At 40.7% G+C, this 18,593-nt stretch overlaps 1 protein-coding gene across 11 annotated transcripts in view; it reads right to left on the bottom strand.

Annotated features, from left to right (window-relative positions):
• The window catches only part of PIWIL1 (piwi like RNA-mediated gene silencing 1), a 35,166-nt gene extending 19,628 nt beyond the window's left edge, over positions 1–15,538 (bottom strand). The window contains exons 1-11 of one of the 11 annotated variants that reach the window (XM_070475062.1): positions 15,443–15,492; positions 14,079–14,178; positions 13,927–13,983; positions 12,461–12,548; positions 12,000–12,111; positions 5,351–5,476; positions 4,633–4,847; positions 4,112–4,233; positions 2,923–3,003; positions 1,638–1,835; positions 1,048–1,159 (exon numbers count right to left, since the gene is read on the bottom strand). In XM_070475062.1, the coding sequence (XP_070331163.1) occupies positions 1,048–1,159; positions 1,638–1,835; positions 2,923–3,003; positions 4,112–4,233; positions 4,633–4,847; positions 5,351–5,476; positions 12,000–12,111; positions 12,461–12,538 (1,044 nt within the window). In that variant the 5' untranslated portion in view covers positions 12,539–12,548; positions 13,927–13,983; positions 14,079–14,178; positions 15,443–15,492. Of the gene's footprint in view, positions 1–1,047; positions 1,160–1,637; positions 1,836–2,922; positions 3,004–4,111; positions 4,234–4,632; positions 4,848–5,350; positions 5,477–11,999; positions 12,112–12,460; positions 12,549–13,926; positions 13,987–14,078; positions 14,179–15,380 lie in introns of all 11 variants that reach the window. The other 10 variants (XM_070475059.1, XM_070475060.1, XM_070475063.1 and 7 more) reach the window with 10 other exon arrangements.
• Positions 15,539–18,593: the final 3,055 nt, after the last annotated feature.

Consider the following 18,593-nt stretch of genomic DNA (forward strand, 5'->3'; position numbering starts at 1 on the left):
CCAATAGTCATGTATGGATGTGAGAGATGGACCATAAACAAAGTTGAGTGCCAAATAATTGATGCTTTTGAACTGTGCTATCGGAAAAGTCTCTTGAGAGTCCCTTGGACAACAAGGAGATCAAACCAGTCAATCCTAAAAGAAATCAGCCCTGAACATTCATTGGAAGGACTAATGTTGAAGTTCCAGTACTCTGGCCACCTGATGCAAAGAACTGACTCACTGGAAAAGACCCTGTTGCTGGGAAAGATTGAAGGCATGATGAAAAGGGGACAACAGAGGATGAGATGGTTGAATGGCATCACTGACTTGATGGACATGAGTTTCAGCAAGCTCCAGGAGTTGGTGATGGACAGGAAAGCCTGGCGTGCGGCAGTCAACTGGGTCACAGAGAGTTGGACACAACTGAACTGAACTGATGATGACTTGAAATTCATGGTCCTAAACCACAATTACTTTTGTACAAACTTAATATTATTTGTCTCTGGTGTCTTTTTCAATTTAGTGATCACTGTGCCAAAAGCTAGAATCATCTTTTACAAACTGATGATGGAAGATCAACCACTGAACTTACTATCTAACCTCCATGAAACAAGTCTGTCTGAATTCTGTCAACATGTTAGACAAAGGTTAAGAGTTAACCCATTTGCAGATTTATCACAACTGATAATAAGGGTTCAAAGATCTTGAGCTGCCATTGCCAGATGAAGTTTTTGAAAAAGTGCTGGTTACAGAATGAGACAGTATGGTAAGCTGTATTTTTTATCATCTATTATCTTATTTGTCCTCTACATGATTAAGTTCAAATGTAATCTTGAATCCACTTCAGAAAAAGAACCAGGAAAGAGCACATCTCACTTGCTAATGAGCTAACTATGCTGTGACTGGCTTGATAAATGTATTTCTATACAGCTTTAAGAGCCACTTGTTCCATATGTATTAGAGAATTCATTAGCTATTAGAAAATTTTACTGACGGTATTTCAGATTTCTCCTAAGGTCTAAGCAATTCACATTAAAAAGATAAAAATCAATATTAATGTCTTACCTTCCTGTAGTACTCTAAGAAGCTGACTTCAGAGCCATCTGCTTTCTTAAACGTACTCTTTGGATTCTGGTCCCAGTCAATATCATCTACTCTGTATGTTTTGTTGTTATACCTATGACCAGTTGAGATTTGTCAATATTTGATTAAAACACGTAGAAATGTTATTAAAAAGAAAAAAACTAGACAACATACACTTTCTAAAAAATAAAATTTCAATCATTTGGTAATGTGCGATAGTACAGAAACAGGGAAAAAAATTTCTGTGAAGCCTGGTGTGCTGCTGTCCATGGGGTTACAGAGTTGGACACGACTGAGAAACTGAGCTGAACTGATGCTAGAAGGATGGGGATTAATATTAGAAAATAAAATTATAACCAAAAAGGACAGAAAGAATTGGTATTTCTCCTTTTCATATGAGTATATTCCCCCAAAACTTTTAAGTCTTAAGAGAGGTTGTTAAGTTTCCCTCCCATTTCTGTGCTACCCTCACCTCTCAATCTTAAACCCTACTTTCCAACTAACATTTTAGGACTAGAAAGCCGAAACATCTTAAGACTTGTAAAATTATTTTGCATTCTTAAAAGTCTTACTTGGTGAGAACAATTAAACCAATCAGTTCCTTAGACACTTGTTCTTGAAATTTGTGCTCTTCGGTTTGATGAAACAAGTTGAACATGAAATCTAAAACGGTTTCACTTCGGAGGACTTTGTGACTGACATCAGTGCAGAGCATGATGTTGTTTTCATACTGAAGAATGGAAGTGGTGAAGCCAGGCCAAATCACCAACCTGTCAAAGAGAGCGAAGGCCACGGAGCAACGCCCACGACCGGCCCAGTGTGCTGGGCGTAACCAGCTGCTTTCACCTGTGCTAGCTAGGCCAAGAGGACAAGTCTTTCAGCAAATTTACTTATTTTTATCCTTTATAGTTTATCTTTTCCAGATAAATACTGATCTTTTTTAAGATCTCCAACAATGAATGTTATTTCATAATAACATTATAATTTCCATTTTAAATTAATACACTAACTTTACTAAATTTTTATATTGGTCTAAAAACTTGAAAAATCTAATTGAAAATATCTACAGTTATTATAAATAAACCTAAACCATTTGAGTGTATATCCTGATACACTGCAGTGACTTTTGAAGCAATCATTAGGTGATGAGCTTTTGTTGCCCAAGAGCCAATATGTATATGCATGGATGTGTAAGCATGTAGAGATGTGACAGATGGACCATAAAGAAAGCTGAGCGCTGAAAAACTGATGCTTTTGAACTATGGTGTTGGAGAAGACTCTTGAGAGTCCCTTGGACAGCAAGGAGATCAAACCAGTCAACCCTAAATGAAATCAGCCCTGAATATTCATTGTAAGGACTGATGCTGAAACTGAAGCTCCAAAACTTTGGCCACCTGATGTGAAGAGCTGATTCACTGGAAAAGACCATGATGCTGGGAAAGATTGAAGGCAGGAGGAGAAGGGGACAACAGAGAATGAGATGGTTGGATGGCATCACCAACTCAATGGACATGAGTTTGAGTAAGCTCCAGGAGCTGGTGATGGACAAGGAAGCCTGGCATGCTGCAGTCTATGGGGTTGCAAAGAGTCAGACATGACTGAGCAACTGAAGAGCAAATATAAACTTTGTGTTGGAAAACTCTATGCTTTTTCCCTGTGACAAGTAAATATCATATGATCTTTAAAGCTCCAGGTATTCTGGGATGTCTCCTTTATTGTTCAAACCAAGATAAATGTTCATTTAATATGATGGGTACCACTAACAGCCATAGGAAATCTGATCATTTCAAAATAGAGCATCACTTTCAAAGCCTGTGATTAAACCTACGAAATAGAAACTTCCCAATTTATACAAACCTATGATTTGGGATATCAATTGGATCACTTGGGTTATAGTAATTCCGTCCAATTTGTTGCAAATTCATGATCTTCAAAAGCCTAGAATTTGAAAAGTCAGAATAATGACTACTGATAAATATCCCATACTACAATTCGAATGGCATACTGCTTACAACAGAGGTTGGCAAACTATGGCTTGTAGGTGGGCTAAATCCAGCCTACCTGCTGGTTTTTGTATGGCCTAAGAGCTATTTTTTTTAAACAGCTTTTAAAGGTCTAGAAAAAAATCAAAACTATAATAATGCATAAAGATGCATGAATTATACGAAATTCAGGTTTCAGTGTCCATCAGTAAAGTGTCCATCACTGAACACAGCCACGATAATATATGCTCAGTGACTGCTTTTCTGCTTCAACAGCAAAGTAGAATGGTTGAGATACAGATAATATGGCCTGCAAAACCTAAAATGTTTACTATCTGGCCCTTTGCGGGAAAAAAAAAAAAAGTTTGCCAACCCATCATTTACAAAAAAAGTCAATCTTCTATTACCTTAACTCAAGTAAACATCTACCAAGATGAATCAATCAGTAGCAGATTTCTTATGACCACTTTTTTTTTCTTATGACCACTTTAAAAGGGTAAATTACAAACCCCAGTATTATGTCTCACTATTCTCATACCAATTTCAGTCTCATCCAGATTGCTTCCCACTCAGCAGGGGGATAGAGGTCAGTCTTCATAAAACATGTGTCCTAATTTTGGATTTGGAAAAAAAAAAAAGAGTATCCACACCGAAAGCAAATTATAGAGTGTGCAGTATATGTCCTATGATGGAAGAAGTAAATCTGAATAGACCTAAATCCTGCCCTGTTTTCTGAACTGGTACCCACTGTGGGAGAGAAGGAATGTAAGGTTAGTGACAGACCTCTGAGAGACTGTGTGTTCTTAATATAAGCTCAAATATTATTTAAGAGATCTAATCTCAACACAAATAAGGAAGTGAAAGACATGACACTTGCTTAAAGCAAATAAATGAGATTTATATCAGTATATCACACCTAAAAATGATTAAAACTCAAGAGTAACCCAATGATCTTAACCGATCACTGTCAAATCTAGGTACTGAGTATACAAGTACTTACTGTACATGCCTTTCAACTTCTATGTTTAAAATTTCTTATTAAAATGTTAAAAACACTAACATACCTCCTGAAAATAATATTATAGAACTGCAAACAAGTTGGTGACGTAGGTGGGAGTTCATTTGTCAGGGTGATTGTTATCCTCACATGCTCTCCATTTCGAGTCTGACTAAAAACTTCAGTAACCTGAAGCCAGAGTGGTGGAAAACCAAACTTTTGTTAAAATAAGCCCAATCACATAAGCCTGTTGAATAAGGCAACAATCTGAGCCATCAAGATCAAGCTCATGAAAATTTAGAAAAGTTAAAAAAAAAAAAAAAGAATGGCTATGAGAAATGACCTAATGAGAAATGACAGGTATGAGAAAATGATTTTAAGTGCCTTATTACTGCTTGATTATAATGATTAAGTCACTCAGGTAGATCTGAGAATGATACAATAATGCCAAAACACCCTTTGGGGGCATTATAAATCCTAACAGACAGGAGCCACTGGGGTTTCTCTAAAGCTGCCCTAGAATGTTGCAGTTTGGCTTTGAGGTGGAAATCCCCATTTCCCTCTCCCCATTCCAACAACTGAAATAACCTTGTGCTGTAGTCTTTTAGGTAAAAATAGTATCGTTCCATCAAAAGCATGACACCTTCCAATTAAATCCTCATGTTGAAAAAGAAGAGCTGAGCGGAGTCTTCGGGCTTCCATCAACGGGTTATAGTCAATGTGATACTGATACAAGGCCCACTGGGGACGGGATGTCAATCGGAAATGGTTAGTGCTCAGCCTTACGATAATACCTGAAGAACCTGTAAAAGTCAAGTCACATTCAATTAATGATATATCAAGTTTATGCTTCCTTGAAATCTTCACTGTCATGCCAAGGAAATGCAGTTCTGTAAGAAAAGGGCTAAGAGCAGCAGACAACACAAGTTCTCAGACATCTGACTTTGGGGATTACTATTCTAATTACATAAATTACTAGAAGCACCCATTCAGAAAAGAATTGTCCCTAAAGTAATTGACAACTGAACCAATGAAATCTTTATAGCAAAAAGCTTTAAAAGAGAAAAGTGATCTATGTGATATGTATCAAAACATTGCAGTGCAGCTGAAAACATCTATGACCTATTTCAAAACCAAAAAGGAGAGGAAAATGGAAAAAGCACCCATGCAAAGTCTTTGAACAAACATGCTGAATCAGCAGAGTAATTCATCCTACAAATAAACACTTAAGTGAAAGTGCTTCAATTTACTGTCCTGTGTACTTGAAAAGTAATCTCATGAAACTTATTCTTAATGATTAACCTACCTGTTTTTGATTCTTTCACATGATCTAGGTTCTGTCTTGTATTCACACCAAGATCATGAAAGTCTCTACGACGACCTCCTCTCTCTGCTAATGATAACTCCTGGAATCCAGCAGATATCTGGAGTTCTTTTTTTAAAAAAGAAAAAAAAGAATAACAAAGAAAAAAATACATCTAAGTAATACGCAGCAGGACAAATGCAATTCCCAAAGTACACTAAGGCATGAAACCCAAAGGCCCCTGTGGTGCTAAAGATAGTGTGTAACAATCCTGTCAGGATGTTTTAGGTGTCTGCCAACCAAAGAGTAACTTCTCAGCTAGAACCTCTTCCATGAAGCCATTCTTGTCACCACCCAAGGCAAACTCAGCTCCCTCACAGGACATATATACCTTTACAAGATCAAGATGACTGCACTGATCCAAGAACTTAGGAAAATACATTTGCTGATTGGGTAATTACTTTTCTGTCTGTAGGTATAATACCACCTAAGGGCCTTAGTATCAGTATTTTTCACAACTTTTATGATGTAATTATAGCTGTAAGAATTAGCAGTTTATAAAATTTAAATGTGCTACCTGAATTAGAAAATGTTGAAGTTTAAAATGCGATTTCCTCACCAATTCCCTTAAAAACCAGCAGAGTGGATGGGATAAGCCTGTGCATATCCTGTGACCATGATATACATCTACTGGGGTAGGTTAACTATCAGTACATAGTTACTTGCAAAAACTGTGGTTAAAATATCCAAATTATTAAGTCTTTTAATTTATATAAAATATATAATGAAGTACACCTCATATAACTAGTATGATGTGGACCAAAGAACAAATAAAAGCTATACAGACAAGTGTTAAATTCTAGCTTTCAGTTAACATGCATGCTACCTTGTGTAGCAGAGACTACTGACTACACAATAAACAAGATTTCATTCTTATTTTAAAAGCTTATTTAGGAAGTAACACACCTAATAGGGATTCCCAGGTGGCAGAGTGGTGAAGAATCTGCCTGCCAATGCAGGAGGCAAGGGTTTGATCCCTAAGTTGCAAAGATTCCCTGAAGTAGGAAATGGCAACCTCTCCAGTACTCTTGCCTGGGAAACTCTGTGGACAGAGGAGCCTGGTAGGCTACAGTACATGTGGTCACAAAGAGTTGGACACAATTGAGTGACTGAGTGCACACACATACCTAATAGACTAAAATTTCTACCTTCCTTGCATGTAAGGATGGCCTAAGACACTTTTGCAGAAATTAGTGAATGAAACTTCTGGTAAAGCACCTTAAGGGTATTAATAGCTGGCTTTTATATTCTCCACGCCCCTAGCTGCCAGTCTTGCCTGAAATCTGGATGTGATGGCAAGAGGGAGCCCAAGCAGACATTCTGAGCAAAACATAAGTCTTAGTGACAGAAGTCACGGACTTGGGAGAATAAAAAGATAAGAGAGACCAGTTCTCTTCTAATCACAAATGCTAAAATCAGCTTAGAATTGTCAGCTTCTCAAAGAGAAGTAATGTAGCTTACACAAAATATATTGGCTCCTGATATATCTTGTAAACAAGTTATTTTAATATGAGCTTCAATTTCCACACCTGAAAAATTGATTATAACAAATTTTTACTGGAATGTGGTTAAGTTTTAAGTAAGAACTTCATTTATAAAGCACTTTAAAAGTACTGCTAAATATGCTGGTTCTTGTGCCTCAAGATTTTCAGGGGCTCTACTTTTAAGCCTTTTTTATCTTAGTTTTTTTTAATTGGAATTGAGTTGCTTTACAACGCTGAGCTAGTTTCTGCCGTAGAGAAAAGTGAATCAGCTCTGCGTGCACACACATCCCCACCTTGTCCCCACGGAGCACTGAGTCCCCCGTGCTCTATGGCATGTTCTCATTTCCCATTACCTACTCTGTACACAGTAGGACATACATACCAACCTCAATCTCACAGCTTATCCCACCCCCAGCCCCACCCCCCGTACCCCCCCCTAGTGTCTGTCTGTGTCTCTACATTTTAAAATCTTTCAGTATCTGGCGGCTTCCCTGGTGGTTCAGTGGTAAAGAATCCACCCGCCAATGCAGGAGACACATCGGCAAGATCCGCTGGAGAAGGAAATGGCAACCCACTCCAATATTCTTGCCTGGGAGAGTATACGGACAGAGGAAGCTGGCAGGCTACACTTCCTGGGGTTGCAGAAGTCAGACATGACTCAGCCACTGAATAAACCCCTGGTGAACTTTTTATACTAAAGACTTTCAGCTTAAGGTGTCCACACTAACAAAGATCAGGTATACTGAATCTAATCTGATAGCAACAACTGGTCATAAATGCTTAATTTGAATTCTTCTCTGAAAATTTTCAGTTTCTCTTGAAAAATGTTAGTTATGGAAATGAAAGCCTAACTGCAAGTTTCTGAAAATAAACAATAATGAAGTCTGCTCCCCTCTGCACATATAGTACTGCCACCATTAATACTTTAGTCAAACTCTGATTAACTGTCAATCTAAAAGATGTGTTAAAAGGGATACAACTGGACAAAGAAGAATGAACGGAGGAATCAACCTGCCTGCCTTCGGAGCACACTGCACAGCTGCAGCCACCGAGACAGTGTGGTACTGGCACAAAGACAGAAACACAGATCAGTGGAACAAAACAAAGTCCAGAGGTGAACCCACACACCTATGACATCTTATCTTTGACAAAGGAGGCAAAAATACACTATGGAAAAAAGACTATCTCTTCAACAACTGGTGCTGGGAAAACTGGTCAACCACCTGTAAAAGAATGAAACTGGAACACTTTCTAACACCATAGACAAAAAATAAACTCAAAATGGATTAAAGATCTAAATGTAAGACCAGAAACTATAAGACTAGAGGAAAACAGAGGCAGAACACTCTCTGACATAAACCACAGCAGGATCCTCTATGACCCACCTCCCAGAGTAATGGAAATAAAAGCAAAAATAAACAAGTGGGAACTAAGTAAATTAAAAGCTTTTTCACAATGAAAGAAACTACAAGCAAGGTGAAAAGGCAGCCTTCAGAATGGAAGAAAATAATAGGAAACGAAACAACTGACAAAGAATTAATCTCCAAAATATACAAGCAGTTTATGTAGCAAAATACCAGAAAAACAAATGAGCCAATCATAAAATGGGCCAAAGAACCAAATAGACATTTCTCCAAACAAGACAGATGGCTAACAAACACATGAAAAGATGCTCAACATCACTCATTATCAGAGAAATGCAAATCAAAACCACAATGAGGTACCATCTCACGCCAGTCAGAATGGCTGCTATCAAAAAGTCTACAAACAATAAATGCTGGAGAGGGTGGCGAAAAGGGAACCCTCTTACACTGTTGGTAGGAATGCAAACTAGTACAGTCACTATGGAGAACAGTGTGGAGATTCCTTAAAAAACTGGAAATAGAACTGCCATACAACCCAGCAATCCCACTGCTGGGCATACACACCAAGGAAACCAGAACTGAAAGAGACATGTGTACTTTAATGTTCATTGCAGCACTGTTTACAATAGCTAGGACATGGAAGCAACCTAGATGTCCATCAGCAGATGAATAGATAAGAAAGCTGTGGTACATATACACAATGGAATATTACTCAGCCATAAAAAAAGAATATATCTGAGTAAGTTCTAACGAGGTGGATGAAACTGGAGCCTATTACACAGTGAAGTAAGTCAGAAAGAAAAACACCAACACAGTATATTAACACACATATATGGAATTTAGGAAGATGGTAACAACAACCCTATATGCAAGACAGCAAAAGAGAGAGATGTAAAGAACAGACTTTTGGACTCTGTGGGAGAAGGTGAGGTAGGATGATTTGAGAAAATAATATTGAAACATGTATATTACCATATATGAAACAGATGACCAGTCCAAGTTCGATGCATGCAAAGTTGGCACGCATCAGGGCACTCCAAGTTGGTGCACCATGATGGGATGTGAAGAGGGTGGGAAGGGGTTTTGGACAGGGGGACACATGCACACCTGTGGCTGATTCATGTCAGTGTATGGTAAAAACCACCACAATATTGTAATTAGCCTCTAATTACATAAATAAATATTTTTTAAAAGGGATACAACTGGAAACTTTGCTTCCCTTCCATGCAGCTGCTAGAATGATTTATTAAAAACACAAATCAGGACATGCTATTGGTCTATTTAAGAGTCCTCCCATGTCACCATATCCTACTTTACAGAGTGAAAACTCAAGGTCTTAATGTCTCATTAGTGATAAATCTGTTAAGGCTGTCATTTTAATTTCTAAAACACAGTGGCGACTTGAACGCTTACTGTGAGAAGCATTTTTCAGATGTAATACTTACAAGAGCAGGGAAAGATGGTAAAACAGGGCTTTGCATTACCCTGAGTATCACTGAATCCTCACAATGGCCCTTATCTTTAAAAGTATATACCTTTATATAGGTAGGGAACTGAGTTTCATGGAATTCATGAGTCATTGTTAAAAAAAATATATTAGTGAAAATCAATACAGAGAATGAATGTTTAGGGAAAATATAATAAAAGCAAGTGACCTGGAGGTTTCTTATGGAGTCACTGGTTTCAGCACTTGATTCCCACTCTGGATTTATTCTTGTCATTTCTGGCCTCTGAAGATTTTCCAATTATCTTGCCAGATCAGACAATTTTAAAAGGTATTTTAAAAATATAGCACATTAAAGGTATTTAGTTGGAGGATATATATCCTGCTATGATGCTGGATACAGAATTCTTACTCGGCTTATATATTTGAAACTCATGCAACCTTATGTTTCTATTATCAGAAACATTTATAATGTGATATATTTATTCTAATAGAACTGAATATATCTCTGTTCACTTTTTGGATTAAATGGGTAATTTTTTAAAAAAAGATTGAGACATTCAGGGAAAGTGATTCAATCAGTTCAGTTCAGTCGCTCAGTCGTGTCCGACTCTTTGCGACCCCATGAACCGCAGCACGCCAGTCCTCCCTGTCCACCACCAACTCCTGGAGTCCACCCAAACCCATGTCCATTGAGTCGGAGATTAATTCCCATGAATGAATTGTAATCAAGGACCTTAAAAATTAAAACATCATGTAGCCCACTGAGGTTTCCCCAATGGCTCAGTGATAAAGAATCTGCCTGGAATGCAGGAAATGCAGGAAAAGCGGGTTCAGTCCCTGGAACAGCAACCCACTCCAGTATTCTTGCCTGAAAAATCCTGTCGACAGAAGAGCCTGTGGGCTTTAGTCCATGGGGTCAGAAAGAGTCAGGCACGACTTAGCAACTGACCACATATTTACTAAAAATACAAAGTTGTTTTACAACTTGTTTTCATTTTTCATTTCGGTCAAGTTTTTACATTCTTGAAAATGGCTAAATGGTACTCCATTGTTATTAAAGTACAGCAGGTTTTACCCTTACCGAATAGGTTTTTCCAGTTTTGGGGTCTTATATATAGTTAACAGTCTTATACCATCATGTACTTATTCAGTGTCTGGATAAATTACCACAAACATAACTGCTACTAAAAGTGTCACGCTGCTACACATTACAAACGCCATCTAAAAGTGAATACAATCCTACATGGAACACAGTTCCAGTTTTAAAATTGCCAAAACTGGCAAAAAATAAAATAGAGGATAACTAGATTAAAAAATGCTCCAGTTTAATTTAAACTTAATGGTAAGGCTTAGCATTTTCACTGCCCTTTGCACTTTTCAATGATTTGCCCTTTCCTTTGTCCACTTTCCCATCACAGATTCCTAAGACTGCTCTGTGTATCAGAAAGATGAGCTGTTCTCTAATTTCAGTAAGTTTCCAAGTTGTCTCTTGACACTGACAGTATCTGTCATAGTTCAATTCGTACTTCAAGTTCATCTTAGATTTATTCATGTTTTCTAAATTTCATGGATTTCATCTGTGATGACTAAATATTTGGTCATATTGTGGTACAAGGCATAAAGCAAGGAACCAGCTTTGTTCTCAAGTTTTCCATTTGCATCAACACTTTTATTGCCCATTTCCCGTGCCAATTCCAGGGTTTTAAAAGCCATTGTTACTACATTAACTCTCTACATATATATATGAGTCTGTTTTTTTTCCAATTCTAAAACCAAACTTAGTAACTGTATTAGAATCTTATACCAAGCATCCAAAAAATTAGTTTTTGCAACAATGCAGGGAAAAAGCACAATTTTGGAATCAGAACAGGCGTTCTGACTCTACTGGCTGTCACAACTTTGACCTCAGTTTCTCCATCTGAGAAACAGGATGAACCAATACCACACATGTGAAAATATATTTTATAAGTCAAAGTTACAAACACTAAAGTAGGTACAGCTTTGATAAAACCACTAAAGAAGCCAAGAGAAAGTTCTAAATTGATTAATGCATAATAAGCACATTTATAATCAGTTTAGAATTTAGCTGCTTTGTGAAAGCTCGTGTGGGGCTCTAGTGTTTGCTCTTTTTGTTTCCAAGATGAGCAATCCTGAAACACTGCAATCAGTGGCAGGCTGCACAGTCTGAGGGAGAGGCTGGGACTCCTTTTCCTTTAAGCAGAGTTTTGGTAACTGCTCCACATCTACTGCTAAGCGCAGGGACACACACACCAGAAGCCCTCTCCCTCTCCCTTCACCTTGTGACTTCGCTGTTGCTCCTACTGTTCCTCTTAGTCGTCCACGGCCAACTAATTCCCCCTCTGCAGGCGGCTGCTGAGGTCGAGGCTGAAGGTAACCAGGCTGCTGACTCTGCAGTTACATGCAAATAAAGCATTCTTTTTGTGTCAAGAGGTCAAAGACATCAGAGGAAATAACTAGTCAAACAAATCTAAGGCATTCAACCAAACTGATCTAAATTTAGTAATCAAATATCTTATTCTTATGAAGAAATTTCTTCAAGAAGGGTTACCAAGTGAAGTTAAGAACCAGCTTCCAATACCCTAGAACACGACATAGAACACGATTTTCCTTGTTCAGTTCCTACCTCCTTCACAAGACACAGTTTTTAAATTTAATTTGACAGCCTAAGCTGATGAAGGCTTAGCCAGTTTGTTTCTCAAGGACTCTCCCTGCAGTGAGACAAGAGTGCCATACTCACCGTAGAGGCGCCCACATGCTGCACCATCTCCTGACCACGAGCCCTTCCTCTTGCTCTCGCTCTGGCTCGCCCAGTCATTTTCCTTTTTCTTAAGAGGAAATAATCATGAAGACAATACTCAATGTTTGCAATTATATTTGAGTGTTTCTACAACGCTATCTTTAAACTGATTTGGTTAAGATTCTAAAATAAGCTCCTGGGTAATCACATAGTTTCCTATCCTCTTAAGGCAATATCCCCATCTTCAGTGAACTTAAGGGCTCCTGTGCTAGGCGGCAGCACTGAAGTAGACTTATTTTCATGCAGTATGTCATCTTTCAACTGAATTAATTATAAAAAGACTTAAGATATTGGTGAATAGTTCTTTCACATCTAGATATGTAACCTACGAAAGAGGGCTCTTACGGTAAGCGTTATGCCAGGCCCTTTAAGTAAATCTTATCCATACACTACTGTATCTTCCTGGATCATCCCACAGTTTTATGCAGCTTAATCTTTTTTTTTTAAACCACATCATTTATGTCCCATAGTTTCATTCTTGATGAGTGGCGTCCACTCTGTCTCTAAGGAAACAGTCATTCATCTCCAAACTACTCCTCTACTGCTCCTACCACACATGATCAACAATTCCCCACGTTTTTCTCAATGGCACCCTGTAAATGAGCACCAAATGTAAGCCAGGATCTGTCAGGCATCAAATATATTATCATGTATAAAAGGTTCTCCACCCAGTCACCCCCAACTATAGGGGAGAAAGCAGTATCATCAGGTTATTATCAGAGCCAGACTGGCTCTTCTTCACATAAGTGACCTTGAGCAAATCACATAACCTGTGCCTCACGTCTTTACTTGTAAAATAGTCAATAACAACCTATACCACACAGATCAACTGAGAACAACTCAATGCGAATACACACAGAGCACAAAGTGCTGGCATACCATGAGCATTCAACACATGTGAGCCCTTGTGGAATCAGCAGACTCATAACTACAAATATTTAAGTTTAACGAGGAACAAAGAAGAATGTTCTTACAAAGAGGAAAGGAACTAATTTACATACTGAAGAGGTCTGTCAGCGACAAAGCTAACATTTAAAGTGAGATGCAGGAGGACTAGGAATTGGAAGGTTAGGTGGGACCACTCTTCAGACAAGAGTGAACAGCTCGTGACTATGTGTTGAGAGCTTGGCTCATCTGCAGGACTAAAAGACGCCCATTGTGACTGAAGGGTAATGAGCTTGGATTTGACATTCAATTCAGAGAGACTACCTAAGGTTCTAAAGAAGGGCAGATTATTTACAATTAAATCATTCTGCTTTAAGTGAGGATAAGCCTTTTCTGAGTTTTCTCAGCCTCTAAACATTTTTGTTCCATAGCAATCTTCCTAGAAAGACAAACCTAATGACACTACACTTTTAAAGACTTTATCATACACTAAAGGACTAAAAATACATTAGCTCACCTACCTGTAAAAACTTTAATGATCTAATCAGCAATTTCCAAAGCAGGTTACACAATATAATCTGCTGAGAAAAAAGCATATTAGAACTAATTTTTAATGCCATTATAAAGTATTCTGAATTTACAATATGTATCTTATAACAATTGCTATACATACATAACTTGGGCCTTCCCAGGTGGCTCAGTGGTGAAGAATTCACCTGCCAATGCAAGAGCCCCAGGAGACGTGGGTTTGATCCCTGAGTCAGGAAAATCCCCTGGAGGAGGAAATGGCAACCTACTTCAGTATTCTACCAGGATAATTCCTAGGGCAAAAGAACCTGGTGGGCTACAGTCCATGGGGTCTCAGAGTCTGACATGATTGAGCAGCTAAGCATGTACACATACATACATAACTCATGCACAGAACACACAGGCGTATATGCCCAAGTCTCTTACTGATGGTCAACTGAATCAAATCTGGAGATCTCTGCTTTAGACTCCAGCAAACACTACTTTCCTCCACGCACCAGCTTTTTTAAATTCCTTGATGCACTCTGTCCCAGGGCACACACATCCTTAGCTAAAGCACCTTACTCTCCTCTCTGAAATGGAAGAATTCAGCTTATCCTTTAAGGATCAGCCCAAAGGCCATCTCGTCCACCCTCCTGTACCAAGCTATTTGCATGTATATTACAGCAACTACCACATCTCATGGGTAAGCAGTTCCTCCTCCCTCTCACACACACATTTCAAGAGCTCCTCTAGACAAGGCTAGACAGTCTAGTCCTTTGTACTGAAGCCCAACACTTGGCAACCTAGCAGTGTCTGTGTGCATATGTTGTAAAAACCTAGTAATTAGCTGAACTACCACCCCAATAAGTGATTTTTTAAAAAATTACTGCAGTAGTTCTCAGAGCGTGCTCCTGGACTTGCAACACCTAGCAGCCGATTGAAATGCAAAGTGGAATGGGGGTCCCACTCCCAGCCCCAAGAGAGAAGCCCTGTTCACCAGGCTGCAAGTGGTTCTGATGATCACTGAGCCCGAGGGCCCTGGAGCGCGCTACCCACAGCGTCAAAGACAGACCCCGCGGGTCGACCCCATACCCGGGTGCAATGCATACGAGCTGGACTCAGCTGTGTACTCCCCACTTCAACATCCCCCAGGCTGGACCACAAGCCACTCCCATCCATAACCTGGAGGTGAGAAACCCAGCTGGGGCTCAAAGGCACCACACCAGCTACAGAGGACATCCAGGTCAAGTGGACATCCACCCCAAGGGCAAAGACACCAGTGTCCACCCCAAACATGCAGCGTATCCTCTCACGCCCCAAGGCTGCCCGCCGCGGTCCCCAGTCCTCCCGATCCCGCTCGCTTCCCCGCCCCCACCCGTGCCCACTGACTGCAGAGCGACACAGCACTCAGCACAGGCTAAACGACCGCGGTGGAGGACGCCCCGCCGCAGGGCCGCAGCCTCACCAGGCCCGCAGGCCGGAGCCCGAGGATAACAACCGTGCCGGCGCTGGTCCACACCTACGCACCCACAACGTCCCCAAGCTAGCGGACGTCCGGACCACACTAACAGTTACGCGGCGCAGCCAACGGTTTTCTCACACCAGATTCCTCCGCGCCGGGACTTGGGACTTTGAGCCACGATGCCGGCCCAAATGGATTCTTGTGCCTCTCGACCCCGCAGAGCCGCTGGGTTCGCTCTTACCTAGCTGTCCACTCTGGGCGATTGAAGGGCCTGGGGGGGCCAGTGGAAATAGAAGGGTCCTCTTTTTTTCAGGGCGGATGGACACTGACTTCAAGGAGTAAACTGCTCTGCACGTGGCACCCAGCTAACGGCCGTGGCGGGCAGTGGCCCGTGCTAGGTGCTGATTGGCTGCTGGGGAATGGCAGTTTTGGAGGGGTGCAGAGGGAGGCTGGGCCAGACAAGCCCCACCCAGACCCCGCCCATGCCTCATCAGACCCCGCCCACACCTTGCCTGAGTTGTACCTGGAACACCTGTGATGAGCAGTTGGCAAAGATTGCAGTGGTCTTGATTTGTTCCTGCTCGTGGAGCCAGGCTGTGCACTCAACATACCATTGAGAAACTGAAATTGTGACCAGGTGTGTTTTGAGCTCCCTGCTGTTAAAAAAAAAAGAAATTTACTCTTGGGCTGGTCTCTTAAAATAAGCTATTTCATTTATCAAATAAACAAATGAAATTTGAATTTTGCCTCCGAAGAGATAAAACTGCATTCTCAAGCTGGAACGCCAGGTGGCTGGCTGTGTACCTACACATATAACTTTCCAGATAAACAGACTAGGTGCTGAGTGCATGCGTGTTCCCATGGAGGAGAGTGGTTCTCAAATTTATCCTGCATCAGGGTCACCTGGACGTCTGGTTAAACCACAGATCGCACGGCTCCCACCACTAGAGCTTCCGGATCTATAGGTTCATAGGTGGGACCCACTAATTTACATGTCTGACAAATTGCAGAACATGTTCATATAACTGGTCCAGCGTCTGCATTGATAGCAGAGGCAGTGAGCTCCATGCCCTCAATAGAAGTTCCATTTCCTCACTGAACAAAACCAAAACAGTTAAAACTGAATATTGTAAAATAGAACGGAATTATTTGTCAGGCTGGAAAGTGGGACGGATGGTGACCATGTGACTAATTAAGTCCAGTAACAATTCAGTAACTTCTTTACAGTGGGGTGTAGGTGGACTCATGAGAGTCCCTTGGACAGCAAGATCAAACCAGTCCATCTTTAAGGAAATCAACCCTGAATATTCAGTGGAAGGACTGATGCTGAAGTTCCAATACTTTGGCTACCTGATTCGAAGACCCGACTCATTGGAAAAGACCCTTGAAAGATTGAGGGCAGGAGGAGAAGGAGGCAACAGAGGATTAGATGGTTGGATGGCATCACTGAGTCAATGGACAGGAGTTTGAGCAAACTCTGGGAGATAGTGAAGGACAGGGAAGCCTGGCGTGCTGCAGTCCAAGGGGTCGCAAAGAGGTGGACATGACTTAGCGACTGAACAACAGCAAAAGCAAGTGCTTCTAGGGGCTGGCTTTAATGGGACGTTTGTACAACAAACATTTTCTTATTCCTTTTTAGGAGTGTATACTTCATTCAGAGTCGGGGTGGGGGTTGGAGAGAGCTGCAGTCTCCCCAGGCCACCTCCCCAAGTCCACAGCCCCACAGCTTCATCTGTGAGCTAAAAGGAACAGGCTTTCAGTGTTTCTCATGGTAGCTTAATTGTAGAAATTCAGTGGGGGGTGGTGGTGGTGGTGGTGGTTCTGAAAACACACATTCCCAGGTAATCTTGATTCTGTAGAGTCAAGAGCCCAGAAATCTTGCTTCCTGGGCTGGAAGCAAGGAATTTTTCTTTCAACAAGTGACACCAGGTGATTCTTATGCTCAGGGAAGTTTGAAAAATTTGAAACAAAATCTGTGATATTGACATCTCCCACAGTTAACGAATTCATGAGAAATGCACTTGAAGCGAGAAGTAGTTTGTGGGGGGGAAGCCTTTAAAGGTTTTCACTTTTATTTTTTTATGGCTCAATTTGGATACAATATGAACTTGAACTTTCCTAGGAAAGACTTAAAATGTTAGTAGAAAGCTGTTCTGTGAAGTTTTGCCAGCAGATGGGGCAATAGAACAAGAAATCTATCTTTAGAGCATCAACTCAAGGTAGGGTAGAAAAATACCACAAACTAACATTAGAGTGTGTAAGTCTCTATATGCCTGGCATGCCTTGAAACTTCTTTTTTTTTTTTTAACAGCTTTTAAACTATTCTTATTTGTTTATATTTACTTGGCTGCATTGGGTCATAGTTGCAGCACATGGGATCTTTGTGGTGGTGCAGGGACTCCCTGGTTGTGTAGCATGGATTCAAGAGGGTACCCACTTAAGTAGTTGCAACCTGTGGACTTAGTTGCTCCACAGCATGTGGAATCTTAGTTCCCTGACCAGGGATTGAACTCACATTCCCTGCATTGGAAGGTGGGTTTTTTTAAACCACTGTGCCACCAGGGAAGTCCCTTCTTAGAACTTCTGAAGATACAGTGCTTGCCTGAAATATCACCAAGAGTCTTGGCATGTGCAATGTAATTAGTTTCTAAAAAAGTTGTGATACAGTGGGATGGGGGCAAAGCCCGTTTTTCTTCTGATGTCTCAAACATCACATCTCACAAATCGTACCTAAAATTTGGAAAGAAAAGCTACTAAGAGAGAGAGGTCGGGGAAACAGTGTTTTAAATTCCTGAATTGACCAAAGGATCAGGGCCCAACTGGCATCAGTTTTGGGGAGCAATGATATATGCACCTGACTCCAGAAACTGGAAACCAAGTGGATGTACATTCTCCTTCCAGGAACTGGGTCAAGGGGGGGCAAACCAACACTGAAAGTGAAGAGAGTGGGGAAAGTGATCTGAGTGTTGGAAGGAGGGTGGTTTGGGAGATGCCTCAGGGAAATTATGCTGTTAAACAGCCTTGAAAGGAGTTTGCAGGGAACCATAGGCAAAACATGGACAGGGCCTGGGCAGGGAATTGCAGTTGGTCCAGCGGGAGTGATGGGACACGTAGAGGAGTGACAGGTGATAACGCTGAAGGGACAGACCATCTAGACGTTGAGTGACAATAAAAACCGAACATCCTCACTGCTCAATGCACCCTGCTAACTGCTAC

This window comes from Odocoileus virginianus, chromosome 12, assembly GCF_023699985.2.
Source record: "Odocoileus virginianus isolate 20LAN1187 ecotype Illinois chromosome 12, Ovbor_1.2, whole genome shotgun sequence".
NCBI classification, from domain to species: domain Eukaryota; kingdom Metazoa; phylum Chordata; class Mammalia; order Artiodactyla; family Cervidae; genus Odocoileus; species Odocoileus virginianus.